This window comes from Primulina huaijiensis, unplaced genomic scaffold, assembly GCF_012295235.1.
Source record: "Primulina huaijiensis isolate GDHJ02 unplaced genomic scaffold, ASM1229523v2 scaffold37775, whole genome shotgun sequence".
Classification (NCBI taxonomy): domain Eukaryota; kingdom Viridiplantae; phylum Streptophyta; class Magnoliopsida; order Lamiales; family Gesneriaceae; genus Primulina; species Primulina huaijiensis.
The window spans coordinates 431867-449326 of record NW_027358831.1 but is presented as its reverse complement, the minus strand read 5'-3'; the positions used below and the strand labels follow the sequence as shown (position 1 = coordinate 449326).

General features: G+C 32.2%; 1 protein-coding gene across 2 annotated transcripts; it reads right to left on the bottom strand.

Moving 5' to 3' along the window:
• Positions 1-136: 136 nt before the first annotated feature.
• LOC140968700 (vacuolar protein sorting-associated protein 35B-like) lies at positions 137-11415 on the bottom strand. 2 transcript variants are annotated; one of them, XM_073429755.1, is made up of 22 exons: positions 11240-11414; positions 11061-11157; positions 10832-10955; positions 9915-10100; positions 8701-8788; positions 8456-8512; positions 8270-8359; positions 8013-8135; positions 6328-6402; positions 6201-6260; positions 4608-4724; positions 4196-4435; positions 4056-4121; positions 3852-3941; positions 3009-3098; positions 2767-2856; positions 2420-2488; positions 1783-1863; positions 1566-1673; positions 1379-1482; positions 700-813; positions 137-610 (listed from the first exon to the last, which is right to left on the bottom strand). In XM_073429755.1, the coding sequence occupies exons 1-22, from the start codon at positions 11387-11389 to the stop codon at positions 400-402; spliced, it is 2430 nt and encodes an 809-aa protein (XP_073285856.1). In that variant the 5' UTR covers positions 11390-11414; the 3' UTR covers positions 137-399. The 2 variants fall into 2 exon arrangements, 1 of the variants encoding a protein (XP_073285856.1); XR_012173824.1 differs by having other exon boundaries at positions 407-610; positions 1379-1475; positions 11240-11415.
• Positions 11416-17460: the final 6045 nt, after the last annotated feature.

Here is a 17460-nt window from a genome sequence, read left to right as displayed (position 1 = left end):
AAGTATCAACGGCGATCAAAAACGCCTAACGAAAGAGACGACACAAATACATGGCAGTGTATTTTACAAGGTATAGATTAGGCAGAACATTATGTTTTGAATTTCCAATCAGTACACTATATATTATGCACAGGTATAGATAAGTATTATTTGAAATAATTTATTAATAATAAATACACAGCAATTCATTTACATATACAAAGAAAAAAACCACCAAACTACCACTACGAACAAGATTCTGAAAATGGGCAAAAACATAAGGTCGAGAGAGAGTGATGCATAAATCCCCCAATTTATGCATACCAAATGCAGAACCCCGACAATTCATACCTCACGTACATTATTGAAGCCAACTTCACAACAAAACTGCAAGCATATGCAAAATTCAGGAGGCATTCTTCATGTTGTAATTGGACTGTATTTCTCACCCATAGCACCGCCTTTTTGTTTTTGGAATTGAATGTAACGCAATGTGCTCGTGAAAAAATTATCGGAAGATTGATTTGGAGTTGTGCTGTCACTCTGCATCTCAGTCTTGATTAACTCTACAAGGCTCTGAATGAGACCACCAGTTATATGGGGGTTACCCTTTTCGAAAAAATATAGGTACCTGAATAATTTTTAGAAAAAAATAAGGGCCATACAGATAGAAGTAAAATTAAATCTCAACTGCAGCTCAAAATAATCCATTAAACTAACTTGTTGAGTATTTCAACAAAGAGCGTCACAGGTCCACTGCTACCCCTTGTAACATTTGCCATCTGTTGAGCAGCGTTTGCTATCCTTAGGGAACGCTTTAAGCAAAGTAAAACCCTGTAAACAAAGGAACATGAGCATTTCATGTCATCTGATCAAAAGCAAACCGAAAAGATGTAATTGTCCAGACTCGAGACTTTTGCCCAAGAATGAGCTATTACTCTAGTACCAAATGAGTATTATGCTTGCCTAATTGTTTGGCTAAATATCAATTTTAGTCCCCTAAGAAATTACACTAAATTGATTGTGGTAATACAATTAATAGCTAAAGTTGATGTATCTTAATGTTAACACTTACAGCAAAAAAGAAACAAATAAATTAAGAGTACTAAAATGTTGTGATTCATTGACAAAATTTCTATTTGCATATATTATTCAACAATCAATTTTAATTATTCACATCTTTCATAAATTGGGAAATTTTCATGGAAAAAGTGTTAAGAAAAGACTAAAGTTGGTTAGTGCAGAATAGAATACAGTACTGAAATTGATTATCGCATAAACAGAGGAATAAAAGCAACCCCTGTAGCAACATGACTACAAATGTCCTTTTGCAAGATAATGAAATGACGCAATACCATAAACAGTTTATATTAAAACAAAAAAATTAGATACAGTTCACCTTTCTCCATCTTTGATGCCGTCCTGATCATCAACCCAGAACAGATGCGCACAAGCATAAACGGCTCTACACTGATCAGGCTTCTTTAAAAGTTTGGCTGAATACTAGAAGAAAAAAGCAAATCAGGAGAGGATGCAGATAAAACAGGCCTTGGAATAAGCTGCACAGAAAACACTGATAAAGTTACCCCGGTAGCCTTATGTGTCATCGTGTCTCTGTTCTCAACACCAAATACATTCATTCTCTGAAGTGTCCCAATAATTAGGTGTATGGCAGTTACCTGGGCTTTAGAATCCTGAAAATGATGGAAAAAAGTTACAGTAATTGCTCTTAAGTCGCGGATGTCAAAAATCTGCTATAAGATGAATTAACTCAAGAAGATGAGTTATATATTTGATAAATACCGCGATTTCTTCCTCATATAGCACAAAAGCTTGCGTGAAAAACTCATAAGCCACTGGTTCAAGATCGCAGTCATTAGCTGCCTGTAGACACAGATTTCCAAACGAATGCTATCAAAGAGAAATCAATTATGTACCTAGAAGCAAAAAGACTGACGTCGAATCAGCAAACTTACACGAGTAATCCTATTAGTGATATATTTAAGGATGAGTTAAGCCTGATATGGCATAAGATCCGATAATAGGATGAAATTTCAGCAGATGATACATTTAATATTGTATTCTACTCCATGAATACTGATAGGTATGAAAAATCTATCTTACACATCAATAATCCATCTAACTTATTGCAACTATCACAAGTCAGTCTCCTCCTCTCGATATTCATTAACTTCCAAATTTTCATTGAAGCACATGACGTACTGACAAGTGATCCAGGTCATTTGCTTTGACGCTAAACATAATAGTTCTATTAAACACTCCATCTCCCCAACTATCTCTTGCAACTTTGTGCCAATTTCTAAGGGTTACTTAGTAGTTGAATAGTGATGCATTTTGTCTCATATGCTACAGAAAAAATGTGCTACCACAATTTTATTCCACTTTAGCAGAACGAAACGGTCCTAATTTTTTTCTTTACCTCTGCACATTGCAAGCACAGTCTCAGTGCTAATTCAGGTGATGGAACAACTGAAAGAGCCTCAATAACCTGTTGCAACAACACATATTTGTCCAGTCAGTGAGTATCATATAACATTTTAACTATAGATTTTATATATACTTAGATAGTGAAAAGAAGATAAATGGAAGCATCGTCCGAAATAGCAGTCATTAATCTGTAGCAGATTGGCACTTCACTGGAGGATGATGCACGGATAAAAACAAATATCCAGTTCAGCACCTAAATAAGCAGATAATTTCAAATTGCTCGAAGCAATTAAAAATTAGGATCACGTGGTCTAATTTCAAGGTTGAAAGTTTAGTTACCTGATTCAAGAGTTGAAAAATTCTCTTTGGAGTAGCAGGAACTTCTTCTCCGGCTACATCCCCATCTTGACCATGCAATCTTCTAACCAACTACAACAGGAAAATATTCTTCAAGCTTGAAAAATTCATTCTTAACCATCACAGTGAAACTCAAACCATATTTTAATGTATTATTGCAGTTTTTATTACCTACTAACTTCAACTTTTTAAACACAAGTATATGCATTAATGAAACGCCATACCTTGAGGGCAGAAAAAACAAGAGGTGGGATGGTGAAAGGCAAGCGTTTGGGACCTCCAACTGATATATATTTCCACACAGTATATATTATCTGATAAAGTAGAAAACGAATGTTGACAATTACAACATGACCTCTGTGAATACACAAACACAACTTTCACGAAGTAAATTTAGTTTTAGGGATTATGACAACCTCCATTAATAACATCACAACAATAACGAAAATCAACACAAAACAATTTACACAGTTATATTATCACAATCAAACGAGAGAATACATCAGAAGGGACAGAAGCCAAAACACATAAGTTCTACACATATGCAGATGACCTACCATACAAATATTGCGAGAATTAATGATCAAATTAAATTGAGAACAGTATTTGTATCCAAATTCAGTGATCTTGCCCATGTCCCTCCACAGATTTTACCAAAACTAAACTGCCAATCAAAATTCATGTTCTGAAGACTTCGCAATAAAAGATTGAAAGTCAAATATGCTGAAATTTACGCTTTTGGATGGTTCCTCAGATACACGACTGTACTGGCGATAGAAAGTTACAAGTCCTGAGATTCTTCACATATCTTGACGGACCAATCGAGGCGAGGTACTTACTTGGTGTGGCTATACACAGATACTTGTAAGATCAGTCAAAAACATGGACAAAAGCAGCTATTCATATAAGATTGCATTCATATTTACAGCAAACCAGGAAAAATAAACAGAAGTGGAATTTGATACCTTAAAGCTACTAAAATATTGCAGATTACTGAAGCAATTAGGACAATTGCTACAAACATCCATCCTAAGACAGAAAAATCTTTTCACCAAAAGACAGATCACCTTTAACATTTCTTCCGAGTCGTCATTATACAACACATGCATGAGGCCGGCAACAGAGTTTTGCTCCTCGTTGAAATCCTCTTCATCAAGCTGTTGGACAAAATATATGACCCACAGAAGAAATTAACACCAACAACAGTCAACAAGAACAAACAGATATTTAGGCAACTGATCAGCAAAAAAATTATTAAACTACAAAGCAACCTCATCTGTTTGAATTCCATCTAAATCTTTCATAAGTCCTTTAATCAGTTCAAATAGAACCTCAACCTGCAAAGTAAATTTGAGTGATGTGTGTGGTGGATCAAAATGAAAAATAATACAAAGTTCAACGAGTAATCCACCTTGTCAGAACTTGATACAGAAGTCTTATTTTTCATAATGCTTCTGATAATAACCATTGCCATTACTTTATTTGTTCCAGCATCAAGGTGATCCATGACACGGGGATAATTTGAGAGAGTAAGAGCTGTGACGGTATCATTGTATTTATCTAGCGGAGCACTCAGAAGCATAACAACTTGTTTTGTGGCTTTACTATCCTCAAGCTTTGGTTTCCCGGATAATTTCTTGACACATGCTGCCTACGAAGGATCAGCATGCCAGAGATGATCAAAGTTATAAGTTATTCAGTATTTTGATTAAAGGTGCCAATAGATTGTCAAATACTGCATGGAATCCCAACTAAAGAATTCATGTGTTTTGACTTAAGACGAAATTTGTATGAATTTGGCAGTATTGAGAAAAGTAACATACCAGCACTTGATCGACATAGTCCAGACGATCGGGATGTACACGAAGAGTGAACGTCAGAAGGGAGACATATAAAGAAATTGCACCAACTATCGGCATGTCAATCTGTGCTTCGATGACCTGCATGGAGAACCTATTTGCGTTTCAAATTATTCGACTTTCCCCAGTTTGCTAGGAAGTATATTGCAAAGGGATGGAAAGGAACAATGTTGTACGTGCCTACTATAATTTGATTTATTATCTGTTTTTTACTTTCACAAGTTACCCTAGGGATAAAATTTGTAAATTCAAGTTAAAAAGTGTCTCCTCGCCTAAAATTTATGTTTATACAAAACAAGGTGAACGACACTCTTTTCCTTCACCTCCATGGTATCAAACAACTGAATTATTTGTTAAATCTTTTTGCCTAGATGGAAGAATTAAATCCTGATCTTTACCCCTTTCACCATCAGACTTTCATGATACAAAATACACCGGTTGTGCCTCAATCACAAGGAACTAAACATATGGTGTCAAATGGAAACAGGATCAGACATAAGTAGAAACTTGGCTGTTGAAGGCAGACATTACACACATTTCAAGTATCAGGTTCCACAGAGGAGGACAATTCTTCCATGTAAGCTTCAGTATTTTGGAATTGCATATGTTAACCTCAGTTTATCATGCATGTGTCAGAGCTACTCTTATGGTCATTAAGGCCATGAAATTTGGTGTATTATCAAAACAAATTAAGTGGTGCCTCTACATAATGATGTTTGTATCAGTGAAAGCAGAAACAAGAATGTTATATGATAGGTCAGGTCCAACCTCCCTGGAACATATTTCATTAATACCACCTAAATTACGTTTAAAAATCTTTTACACAAAAATTAGCTTGTAAACCATCTTCACATTCAAAAGCATTAACTCGACAGATATCATGTTCCTTGTTAGATAGCTAGGCGATGTAAAATCATACATCATCTTTCATGTATAAAATGTAGCTTCATAATTTTCCAATTCCTTTAATAAAAAAATCATGATGCTCATAAATACAAATTGTACATGGTATGAATCAAGTCTATAATACAGACAGTAAGTATGAACTGACAAGTATCAGATAACATCTAAATCCATATCTAACAGCCATTCACTAATGATAAGACAATGTCAGATTTCGAGCACCTTCAAAAGGTACCAATTGTTTTTAACACAGGATAAAATTGGCATAATAATGAGAGCCGATAGAGCATTCCTTGCCTATATAATGGGGTAATGGACGTAACTTTCATGATTTTTAAGTGTTATTAAGCAATACTTAAAAGACCATACCTTGGAAGTCGATAAGAAATGAAAAATATGAAAATAAGGGTGTCGGTGCATCAGAGCCCCTTTAATTACTACGTCAATAGCTCAACTTATGCCCCTCAGAGGACCTCACTAAACTAAATTCATAAGCTAAAGAAGATTTTTCATCAATTTGATTATCAAATAAGGGACGTTACGCATATTTGTTATTATTTTCGCAATAAATGCACAACAATAATGTTCCCTTTCTTACCTACCGCATATTTTTAAATTTTCTGGAACTCATTCAAATACAGAAACAAAATTTACCTTTCCAATGGCAGTGCTCAGTTTGGAAAATGCTTCAACTTGTAAAAACTCCGGTAATATCTACAGAGGAAAAAGTGTTCAGTCAACAGAATCTGCAGGAGTCATTAAAAGTAGGTAAAACACTCACTTCAGGACTTGAAGCAGCATAGGTTGACAACCTATCCATCAATTGTGACAAAACTGTTTTGATGTCAACCACCGGCTGAGAATCACAATGAAGCACATGAAGATGATTACTCAATAATCACAGCATAATAACATATCGTGTAATGAGGAAGTGGCAATCTCTTAAGATCTAGAATTTCCAGCGATGGTGCAAAATATTATTCATACATGAGAAACACCCAACTAACTACAATCTTGTTCAGAAGATGTACAAGAACAAGTGTGTGCTCTCAGTGCTTGAAAGTCCATCCTGGTCTAGACGTTAAAAAGGCCAGAATCATCACCAGCTTGCCTTTTGCCAAACCATAAAATTCTTTGAAACTATATTTCTCCCTTGCTCCCTTCAAGCCTGTGGTTGTCAATCTCCCTCTATGCCCACTTTAGCAATTATGGTAAAACAAAAGGAGTTTCACAACTCCTATAAGTTAATTTCAATGGTAGAAGTACTCGAGTAAAGTGGTTCTGGTTCATTTTGTTCAACTAACTAGGCCCAACTACACTACTAGAGATTAAATCAATTTTGTATCTTCTAGTTTACAAATTTTTGCATCCTTTCTCCAGTCACCTTCATGTTGACACATTTCTTTAGCAACAGTTTTTATTTGTATTTCCTTTGCAATGAATGTTTGAGCACATTAGTAGATTTATCTTCAACATTAACACGGTATTTAGTACTCTCAATATACCACAGTTCAATAGTTAAATGAATTAACATCTTCCAAGTAATAACTCAAATAGTATTTTTTTTTGTTATTGTGATCGATAGTTAGCACTTTAGTAGTCCGGAAAACAGGGTTACCTTGCTGGTATACCATTTTATTTCACCACGACTACATGATATAAGAGTACAGATTCTAATACCATGGTAAATTCAGCTAAAATACAGGGCACTGCGAGAACTAACACAAAAACCAAAAAGATTGGTACATGACTATAACAGAACTTCAACCCCTCCTTAACTCTAGCTTCATTTCACTTAATAGTTAATATCATTAGCTGCATTACAAAATGGGTAAATTTTCCACACAAGCCTAACAAACAAAATGCAGTGATCACCAGAGTATGCAAAAGGTCAGATATCTTGGGCTCAAAAAATATTGCTTCTCACCAACATTTACTTCGGGAACCCTAGCACTAGATAGAGTCATTTCGATTAGTCATCACCCCAATATGATTTCAAATCAAGTTCAAGAAGTAAAAAGATTAAATTGGAGTCAAGAAAGCATATGAGTGAAACAAAACGCATAAATATGTTGAGAAGAATAGTCTTTTCGAACAATTTGTGTGAGGGAATCAAAAGACTGTGTGGGTGCAAGAGGGCATTGACTTGAAGATGAGAAAGACAAACCCGATACAGGGATTCAACAATTGGATTGAAACTAAAATCCTGAAAAACTTAAAACAATATTCACGATAGTATATTTCAGCCATGACATACTAGTTCCAAAATATCCAACATGAAAATGGTTTTCTAATTTCTATAATGTTTTCCTTCTGGGACTACCTGAAGGCCTAAGGGTCTCATTTATTCAAGAAGAAACTTGTCCTAAAAGAGGAGTGCAATGCACCCCTTTCCTATGTCCACCTCTGGATGAAAGAAAAAGTTAACTAAAAAGAAACATATCCATTGCTAAATTTTCCACTGACCTGAAGTTGGGAGCAGGCACCCAATAATGTCTCAAGGGTCTGCAAATGGTACTCATCTGGAAAGACCTGAATTATGCAGTCCATCAGATAATACTGGGCAAGTTCATCCTTACAATTAACAACCTGTCGGCAATGTTTAGAATACGAATTAGAAGAAAGTAGCTATAACGTCTTAGTATCTCAAAATCATCAAAATTGAAAGTAGCTATAACTTCTTAGTATCTCAAAATCATCAAAATTGAAACAGACTAATTTACCTGCTCCAACACTCTCTGAAGAACACTGTCTCTATATATTTCAAGACCAACACCCTCTATCTGACTGAGAACGTGTAAATTTTTCCCAACCTAGAACATAAGAAAAATGGCTGAACTGCATCTTTAGAAGTTAAAATGGAGGAGATATGAATATGGTAAACAATTGCATAAGAACATTGCCCTTACAAGATCACGTAGTTCGTTCCTTTCCTTTTCAAGCTTCTCTTTCTCCCTCAGAGGTCCCTGCAAGACCAGGAAAGAAGGCCTGAACTCAATATCACCACAGAAAATGATACATTGCATGCATTATCACTTCAGCAAGCATAAAATATGCCCATGTCACTTATTTCAACTCTGTGGCATCAAGTTCTTGGAAACCATGCATATCAAAACTAGGAACATAACAAGAATGCCGAATGAATTACACAGACCTGATGTTGCATCCGTACCCAAAGTTTATTCATCTCGGTGAAATTTTGAAGGACAAATTCGACAGCATCCATGACAGTGTCACCTTCACTACAATGAGAGTTGTATGGAATTACTATAAGAAAAGAAGAAGAAAAAAACACAGCAAAAATATAATCTCAGCCAACATCAAACCATAACAAACAACTTAGTTGAAAGTGGCAAAAGTCACTAAATCAAGAGAATAAAACTCTAAGTAAATGAGCAACTTAAGACCATCTTCAACCCTACGTCAAAAAAAATGATTGTTTTCAATTCAGCACTCTATTTTAGTGCAGGACTAACTTCAAATAGCACAATTTTTTGATCAAAAATAAAAATCATCTCCAACCCATCAATTTTAAACTCAACTCTAAAAATAATATTTTGGAATATTCTCCATTACTTTATTTACGACAATTAAATATTTCACAAATTATTTAAATATATTAAAATACCTATATATCAAATTTTAAATTCTTAAATAATTCACATAATTAATCTAAGTAAAGTGTTTGGTTAATTTTAAATATAAAATAATATTAGCAAATTTAAGTTGCCGATTATCAAAAATAAAACCAATCTTAAAATTGTTCTTAAACCATGAAATCTATTTTAGATTATAAACTTAATTTATAACTATTATCAATATTTAAACAAATGAAAAACAACAATAAAAGTATAGTGCAGGTACAGTTGGCACAGCACTGTAGCACCTCTCCATGTTGGCAATCAACACCAAGATGGCACACCCTTGGAGGTGCCCAAACACTTCGACATAGGGGAATCTATCCACAACTTCTTCAATCTGATATCTATGTTTCCAGCAAACATGCCATTCATGAAGGTTCACTAAGAAAAGTAACTTAACTGAACTAGCTTATATTATTATTTAGCCACAAACAAGATGATTTTTTTTCTGGATACAACAAGATGAACATGAAACAGAGCAACATGAATAAGATTTACAAGAGTATAGCACCATGGGTGTGGAAGAGAGCCAGAGAGGGAAAAGCTTCGCATGGAAAGGAAAAGCAATGGTAATTAAGATTTTGAATTAATACAGAACTAGCATACACTCAAACTCATAAAAAGAAGTTGCTTTTGTTATCCCATGAGCATTATGAACAAAGAATACATTTTGTCTTATCTATAAATAGCACGCTGTATTGCAATATTGAAGAGACAGATTTCTTACTCTTCATACTCTGAACCGATATCTGGCAACTTGTCTCTGCTAACTTGAGCAAGGTAACTCCTCAAAAAGAGCCCACGTAATGGATGTTGAACTCCACGACACATCTCAACAAGATCCTTCAAAACATGCTTAGCAGGAGCCTGTTTTGAGTTTATGTAAACAGATCCAACTGTACACAAGAGATACCTGATATATTGAAGAATCAAACATGAGCAACAAAAGTGCCACTAATTTCGTTAACACTAAAATTCATGCACACGCTATGCAGAATAACGGACAAATCCATACCTTCGGTAAAGAGATTATAGTAATTCTAAAACAATCCTATCACTTTTTCCGATTCTTACCTTTCAAGGGAACAAATTAGAAAGAAAAAATTTCCCCTTATGTGAATTCATTTGGACATAACCATCTCACTTCATTCTCATTTCTCAATATATAGTTTTCCTCGTATTCACATCTCCAAGCATAATAATTACTTCTAATTCAACTTTTAAATAATCAACAAAACACTCCTTTCTATATTATATTAGAACTCAAAACACTCTATTTTAAAATTTTAAAATAATGTTTAACTTTGTTTGCTTATGTATTGAGAAAACAATGTTCATCCTTCGAGAATGAAAATACATTTGGAAGGTAATCCCCTTTTTGTTTCTCCCCGAGCTGTAAACAAGAGCACACACATGTACATAATTACGCTCGTATACATAAATTATATATGTAAATAAATATACTGGTATATTGCATAACAAATAGTGCAAAAATAGAATCTAAATCCAGCATAAAACGTTTCAACTACTGCGGTGTGGAAAAGGAAAATGATTGTCTGACATCAAATAAAAGCAGAATAAAATTACAAAAACAGAAGATTTAAAGAATCCAGTGGAGCTGATCACATTTTGATCGAAACTTACAGCCTGGGTAAAATGTTCCCAGCGTGCTGAACCAGTTCGTAAAGGTCAACCACCGAACAACCGTGCCGATCTTCGTCCTTGAAGAACATTTCCAGCCTTCTCAACTCATCAAAAGCTCGCATATCTAAGACACGAACACAAATAAATTCCCCAAAATGAACACGCATTACACTAATTCACCACATGTATGAAAAAAATACTGCGCTAAAGACAGATCCAGAAAATATACAAAGCTCGTAATATTTGTGAGGCGAGAGCTTCGACGTTCGTAGCTCAGACAACAACTGCGCGGCGAATTTCAACGCTTCTCTGAGGTTATTCGAGTCCTTCAATCATGAAAATCAAAATCACAGATCAAAATTTACTGCAGTTGGAGAAATTAGGACCCTAAGTTGGATGGCGTTGTACCAAAGCTCGATGCAAATAGAAGGCGTTGTGCTGAATTCCGGCGATGCCTTCTGCGAGCCATTTCTCCTCGTCGTCGATTCCGTTTAACATCGTTTTGCTTCTTCCGATTCTCAACTGATTCCAGTTGGAACAGTGGAGAATATGACACATATGCAGATTATAATAATAATAACAATAATAATGTAATATTGCGTGTGATGTCACCATGATGATAATAGGGTAAATTGTGAGGACCTAAACGCAAAACTTACTTTATATCTTTTATCTTTAAAAATTTGTTTAACTTCTCCAATAATTTAAAATTTTCAAAAATATGTTTGTACTTTTTTTGGTACGTAGTATTATTGTATCTATCGAATCTGTTTTTTAAAAACATATAGTACAAAGATATATAACTAAACAAGATTTCTAGCGTACATATCAAATTTTTTATTTATTTTTCTCATAATGTTTTTATAAAATTAATTAAATATTTTACCTCTTTGACCAGAATGTATTGGGTTGTATCCACCAGATTTTAAAAACTACTCCTCATATGTGATAGCAACACATGGTTTCTGAAGTGGATTCTTTCAACGACACTTAGCACAATCTTGTGTCGTTTCTAACTCATTATGTATAGTAAATAAGTTTAATTTAAAATAATACATTATAGAGTAGTAATTTTTTATTCTTTTATTCAAAATAAAAAATATTATTACAAAATATTATCATAACTGGAATTACAACACATAATCTGAAAATATTACAAATTTTATTTTAAAAGAAAAATAAAGAAGTTGAATGATATCTTTATCTTGCTTCTGTCTTGGTATATATAGAAGTCTCATTCGGATTTGAAACTCATACTTGATTGTTTTGTTAGTTGTGGCCGATGAAATATTTTAGTTGGTATACCACTAATTAACGGTGGTTGAGTGGTTCATCCTCTGCTAATAAAGTGGTTGAATCGCATGCCCTCTTTATCTTTGTCGTTGAATTTTTTGCTTTTGTATGGTCTCCGAGGAAAACGTGACTTGTGTGGACCTTTACCGATTGGACTAGTTTCTGTATTATGTTTTCGATCATATCTAGGCCAAAAACCATTCCCGATTTCTGGCTCTTTCTAGTTCAGGAATTTTGAGCATATTTATTTTGATCATTAGCCATGTTGCATAATTTTCGACGATTTTTTTTACTCCCGAGCAACTTCTTGTTCCACATAAAATTTATTTTCTTTTCAGATATATCTTCTGCAAAACTTATAATTTTTCATGTCATGATATTTAACATAAAAGATTCATTTACACAATTTTGATAAAACTAAAATGGAAATTTGATTTTTTCCATCTCTGTGACACAGACCCATAATCATCATGCTCTTAGAGTGGAGATGTAGTTTCAGTAAATAATGAAACAAGAGTTGTTTTATCCTCTGAAGGGTCCTTGATGAACTTCTGGATTTTCAAGTATGGTCTCCTAAGCTTGGTGAAATGAAATACTTCATGTGAGCTTTTCGGTTGTTTATGGTGCTGCATTGAAAAATTAGGGCTTCATAATGTCTCCTTTAGATAAATAGTCATTGTTTGCCCATGTTTCATGAGCTACTTGACAAACTCTTTTCGGCATGTTGTAGCATACCCGCAACTTCTGCATTTAGGGAAAATCTTATTGAAATCGATTTGAAGCATTTCAAGATATGTTCTTCTGTCCATAAGAATCTTGCATCTTTTTTAGTAATGAACTGAACATTTTTATGTGTTTGATATGTTCTTAATAAACATTCCAGCAAAATTAACAACTTCTAAGAAGTTTTGAAGTTGTTTATTCTTTTTTAGCTCATCTAGAAAATTATGCTTCTTTTCCACCACGTGTTATTGCACAAATATTCATGACTCATCTATTTCTACTCTAAAGAATTTAATCTTCGTTGTAAAAATCGCTAACTTCATACTTATATTCCGGTTTTTTTACAAATTTTAGAGAAAATTTCTAAATGTTTAATATGTCCGTCCATAATTTTAGAATATATTAAAACATCATTAGTATAAAAAAACATAAAATTAAAATATTCTCTAAATATATTATCTAATTTTTTTTTAAAATATATATTTGAGGTGCGTTAGCTAAACCTATCGGTAATAATTCCAAAATATAATGATCTTGCGGTTGGAGAAAGTCGTAAATTTCTTGATTTATTCCTTCATCTATGTTTGATAAAATCCAGACTTACCATCAAATTTAAAGAACATTTTTGTGTTGCGTACACAACTAATTAAATGATATCTAATATGCACAAAATAATAATCAAACTCCAGAGTTTTATTAACTTTTTGTAATTACTTACTAACTTGGATTTGTTCTTCTTGATTTCACCACGATTTCTTACCAAGAAACATAGATTGTTATATGATGATATTTCTGCTTTGGTTAAAATCAATGTCTAAATGTTCTTTGATAATAATCTACATATTCTTTTGATCAATTATGTTCATTGAGATAAACTTGCATCTAACAAACTCATATTCTTTGTCTTCCTTAATTTTAAGGGTGACTTGGGGTTGGTTCATTTCCCATTATGCCAAAGAGTCTTCATTGTAGTTGTATTTGTTCATTTTCTCGACATCTTCTAATGATACTTTTGATTCAAACTCTACATCTTTGTGATATAAAGCTATCTTGAAGAATTATATTTTTGTGGCTGGAGATATTTATTTGCTCTTAGTTAGAGCATTGTTTCCCCAAAAATTGTAGAATCTTTCATTTTTTGGGTTATAAATTTTTTTTGCCGTTTATGGCCAAGTAAAAAATTATTAAATGTAAGGATATTTTTGACGTGGTTAGTGAGTTTAAACAACGATTTTAGGACTATGGAGTAAATAACAACTTCTAGATATTTATCTCCAATTTACCCAAATAACAATAACAATATATATTGTTATAATTATTATTTTATTGTGAATTGTTGTCAATTGCTATTGCAAATAATTTAATCAATAATGATTAAATAGTGGATTAAAAATTTCATTTTAAGCGAAACACAAGTGAGCCGAGTTCGAGCCCAAATTGTTTTTTTTTTTTTTTAATTATTAGTTTTTTAACTGATTGTATTTTATTTTACCTCACCAACTTATTATTTCCCATGAGCTAGATATTACGAGGATTGGGCATGAACATAACCATAAGAACATGATGGAACCGGTGAAGATCTCTATGTATTATTTGATATGATTGATGAGATAAATATAGATCGTTCAATCAACTCATATATCAAACATAATATAATTATATTAGTAATTACACTACATAAACTCCTTAAATCTATAATTATTTTGTTACTAATACTATAAATTTATATATTTTTATCAACTCATTTCACGAGTCAAACGATACTCAAGATAAAAACTAAGATCGAGGAGTCTCAAGCTTATCCGATAGAGAAACGTACTTCCTTTAACATTTGTTAAGCATAATATCGATATATTTTATATTCTATTTTAAATTTTACTTAAAAAACTCAATTTATATAAGTCCTAATAGCTAATATAATTAACAATATAATATATGATCCAGATGCATTACATGCTATATTTTAAAGGCAGAAACAGAAAATACTGCTTAGCACTGCTGGTCGTAATAATAGATCTTTTTTAAATTTGAAAGTTTGGTCTAATTATAATAGACTCATATAATTAAGTCGATTTAATAATAATTTAATTTAAGTATACAATGATATGAGTGGAAATATTTTATTTTTTTGAGTTCAAACTCCAAGTTAGCGAGTCTATTTTTGGTTTGAAAACAACGTATGGGATGTGATTTGACAAAGTTCCTTTAATATTCGAAATTTATTATTAATATTTGTAAATAACTATGAGTTCTTTTGTATATGAATTTAGGTAAAAACTTGTGTGAAACGATCTCATGGGTCGTATTTTGTGAGATGGATCTCTTATTTGGGTCATCCATGAAAAAGTATTAATTTTTATGCTAAGAATATTACTTTTTATTGTGAATATCGGTAGGGTTGACCCGTCTCACAGATAAAAATTCGTTAGACCGTCTCACAAGAGACATACTCATGAATTTGTTATGCTTGATGGTCATTTTGAGAATTTTTAAAATTCTATATAAAAATATATCGATAAAAGAAAAACGTGGAATTTGAAATAGCTAACTGAATCATCTAGTCTTAATGTAAATGATGAATTTAAGTCAGGATCAATTTTGCAGATACATCTAACTATTAAAATGCAACCCTGAGTTAAACTTTACAAAAACTTGATAATAATTATTCTATCAATCAATCATATATATTTTCTCTAATACTAAAGGTATATTTCAGCAATAAAATTTTGATACGTCGTTCACGCGAAAATTCGTAAAAAAATGGTTTAATTTATTAATGAACAAGATATTTTTCTTTAATGATCTCTGTTAATAATTCCTATCATTTAATGTTATGAACCTGCATATCGTACATAGTTAAAACTGAGAAATGAGATGCGGACTATATGATATTGTTCTAAGAGTGTACATTGGATCGAATTTTTTTCAATGGAGAAATGTTAACATTTACAACCATCACCCTTGAAACTTTGATCAAGGAAATTATAAATTTAAAATTTCCATTTTTTTTTTATAAAATTAACTCCAAGTATATTGTTGTTGAGTTTTAACATGTTTGTACCTTATCAATCTTTGGTTTTTATCCAGAAAATTGATATATTTTTTCCAATTTTTTAGCCAAAAGTCACCAATTTCATCGAATATTAATTTTTATTTGACACTGATGTTATCTTATGTAGTTCATGTAGCAAGAATAAACATATATTATAGACATGAAAATAAATGTAAACAAAAACAAAAGAGAAAATAAAGCAAAATGACACATGATATTTCAAATTTGAAAGTAAAAAACTTATTTTTTTCTCCTTATTTTTGTTTATATAAATTATAATATATCTAATAAGTTTATCATCGCTATAGCATGAGCCAGGTTGGATAATATCCGTATTAATAAGCAGTATTTTCTAGATTTGGTGATTTCAGTTGAAATAGACAAAAAAAAATATCGTTGAATGAAAACTAAACGTTAACAAACTACATGATTAATTAAAACTCAAAACTAATCAATTTTTAAGACTAAAATTATAATTTTCTCTATCGAAAAGAGAAAATTACATGACTAAAACTCTGGAAAAGATAAAAGTCAAATGGGGAGAACAAAATGTAACTTAATATACTAATGTTCTAAAACGGGTATTACCGTGTGTTTGAAATAAATAGAGAAAAAATGGATTCTTTTATGATAAAGTGATATATATTGAATTCTAAAAAAAATAAATAACCACGATTTGTGTTTCAAACCAACTCGAAAGCTTGCTAAACAACCAATGTCAGAAGCTAACCTCAAGCCAACATATACTAAAAATGCAATCTTTTGTTTCTTCTTGCAACCAATCAGCACATTGTTTAGATTTTTAGAAACTGATTTGACCAAGGAAAGCTGATTTCCTTTTGTATCTTACCAAATTTTTTTTTTTATAAAAAAAATCTCGATAATAAGTTTCAACCCATTATTTTTGCAATCAACTTTCCTAAGAATAAGTATTAATAAATTATAATTTTTCTTTCAACCTTTTTTTTTTTGTGTGAACTTAAACTTAATTAGAATAATTACTTGAAATCTTGAATATTACCTGATCAGCAGTGCCACAAACGGACAGGAAAAGCTTCATGAGAATCAATAATTTATAATTTAGAACAGACAAAATTTAAGTAGGTAGTCAACCAAAAGTTTTGTTGCCAATCTACGTCATTTTTCTTAACCAATCCCAACTAGCTCATGCTTCATTAATTAAGTAAAATGACATGAGTTCGTGAATTTAAAGACCATGATTGAAAATATTTATTATTTTTTGGCTCTTAAAAAGTATATTTCATTTGTCTATTATTAGGAAAAAAAATCATCGGGAGGGCTTGTTTGAACTTCGGATTCATTTTCCGTACAGCCTTTGGCATTTCAGTAAAAAAAAAAAAGAAGACAAATTAAGAGAAATATTTTAACTAATTTCCCATTTTAAAATAAAGAATAGTGAGAGGTCAACTAACTATCATGTATGTATTTAATTTATAGCCAACTAAAATAAGTAATTAATTACTCATCGAAACGAATTAAATAAAAGCTACCATACGTTCTTAAAATAAATAAATAATGACTATATATAAATATGAAATTA

Bases quoted from the DNA above. Each gene is read 5' to 3' on its own strand.
- LOC140968700 (XM_073429755.1), bottom strand. From the start codon at position 11,389: ATGTGTCATATTCTCCACTGTTCCAACTGGAATCAGTTGAGAATCGGA. The intron at 4,725-6,200 runs GTAAATTTTGTT...TTCTCCATGCAG, and splicing joins TGAGCACTGCCATTGGAAAG to GTCATCGAAGCACAGATTGA. The intron at 814-1,378 runs GTGAACTGTATC...CTTTGTTTACAG, and splicing joins GGCATCAAAGATGGAGAAAG to GGTTTTACTTTGCTTAAAGC.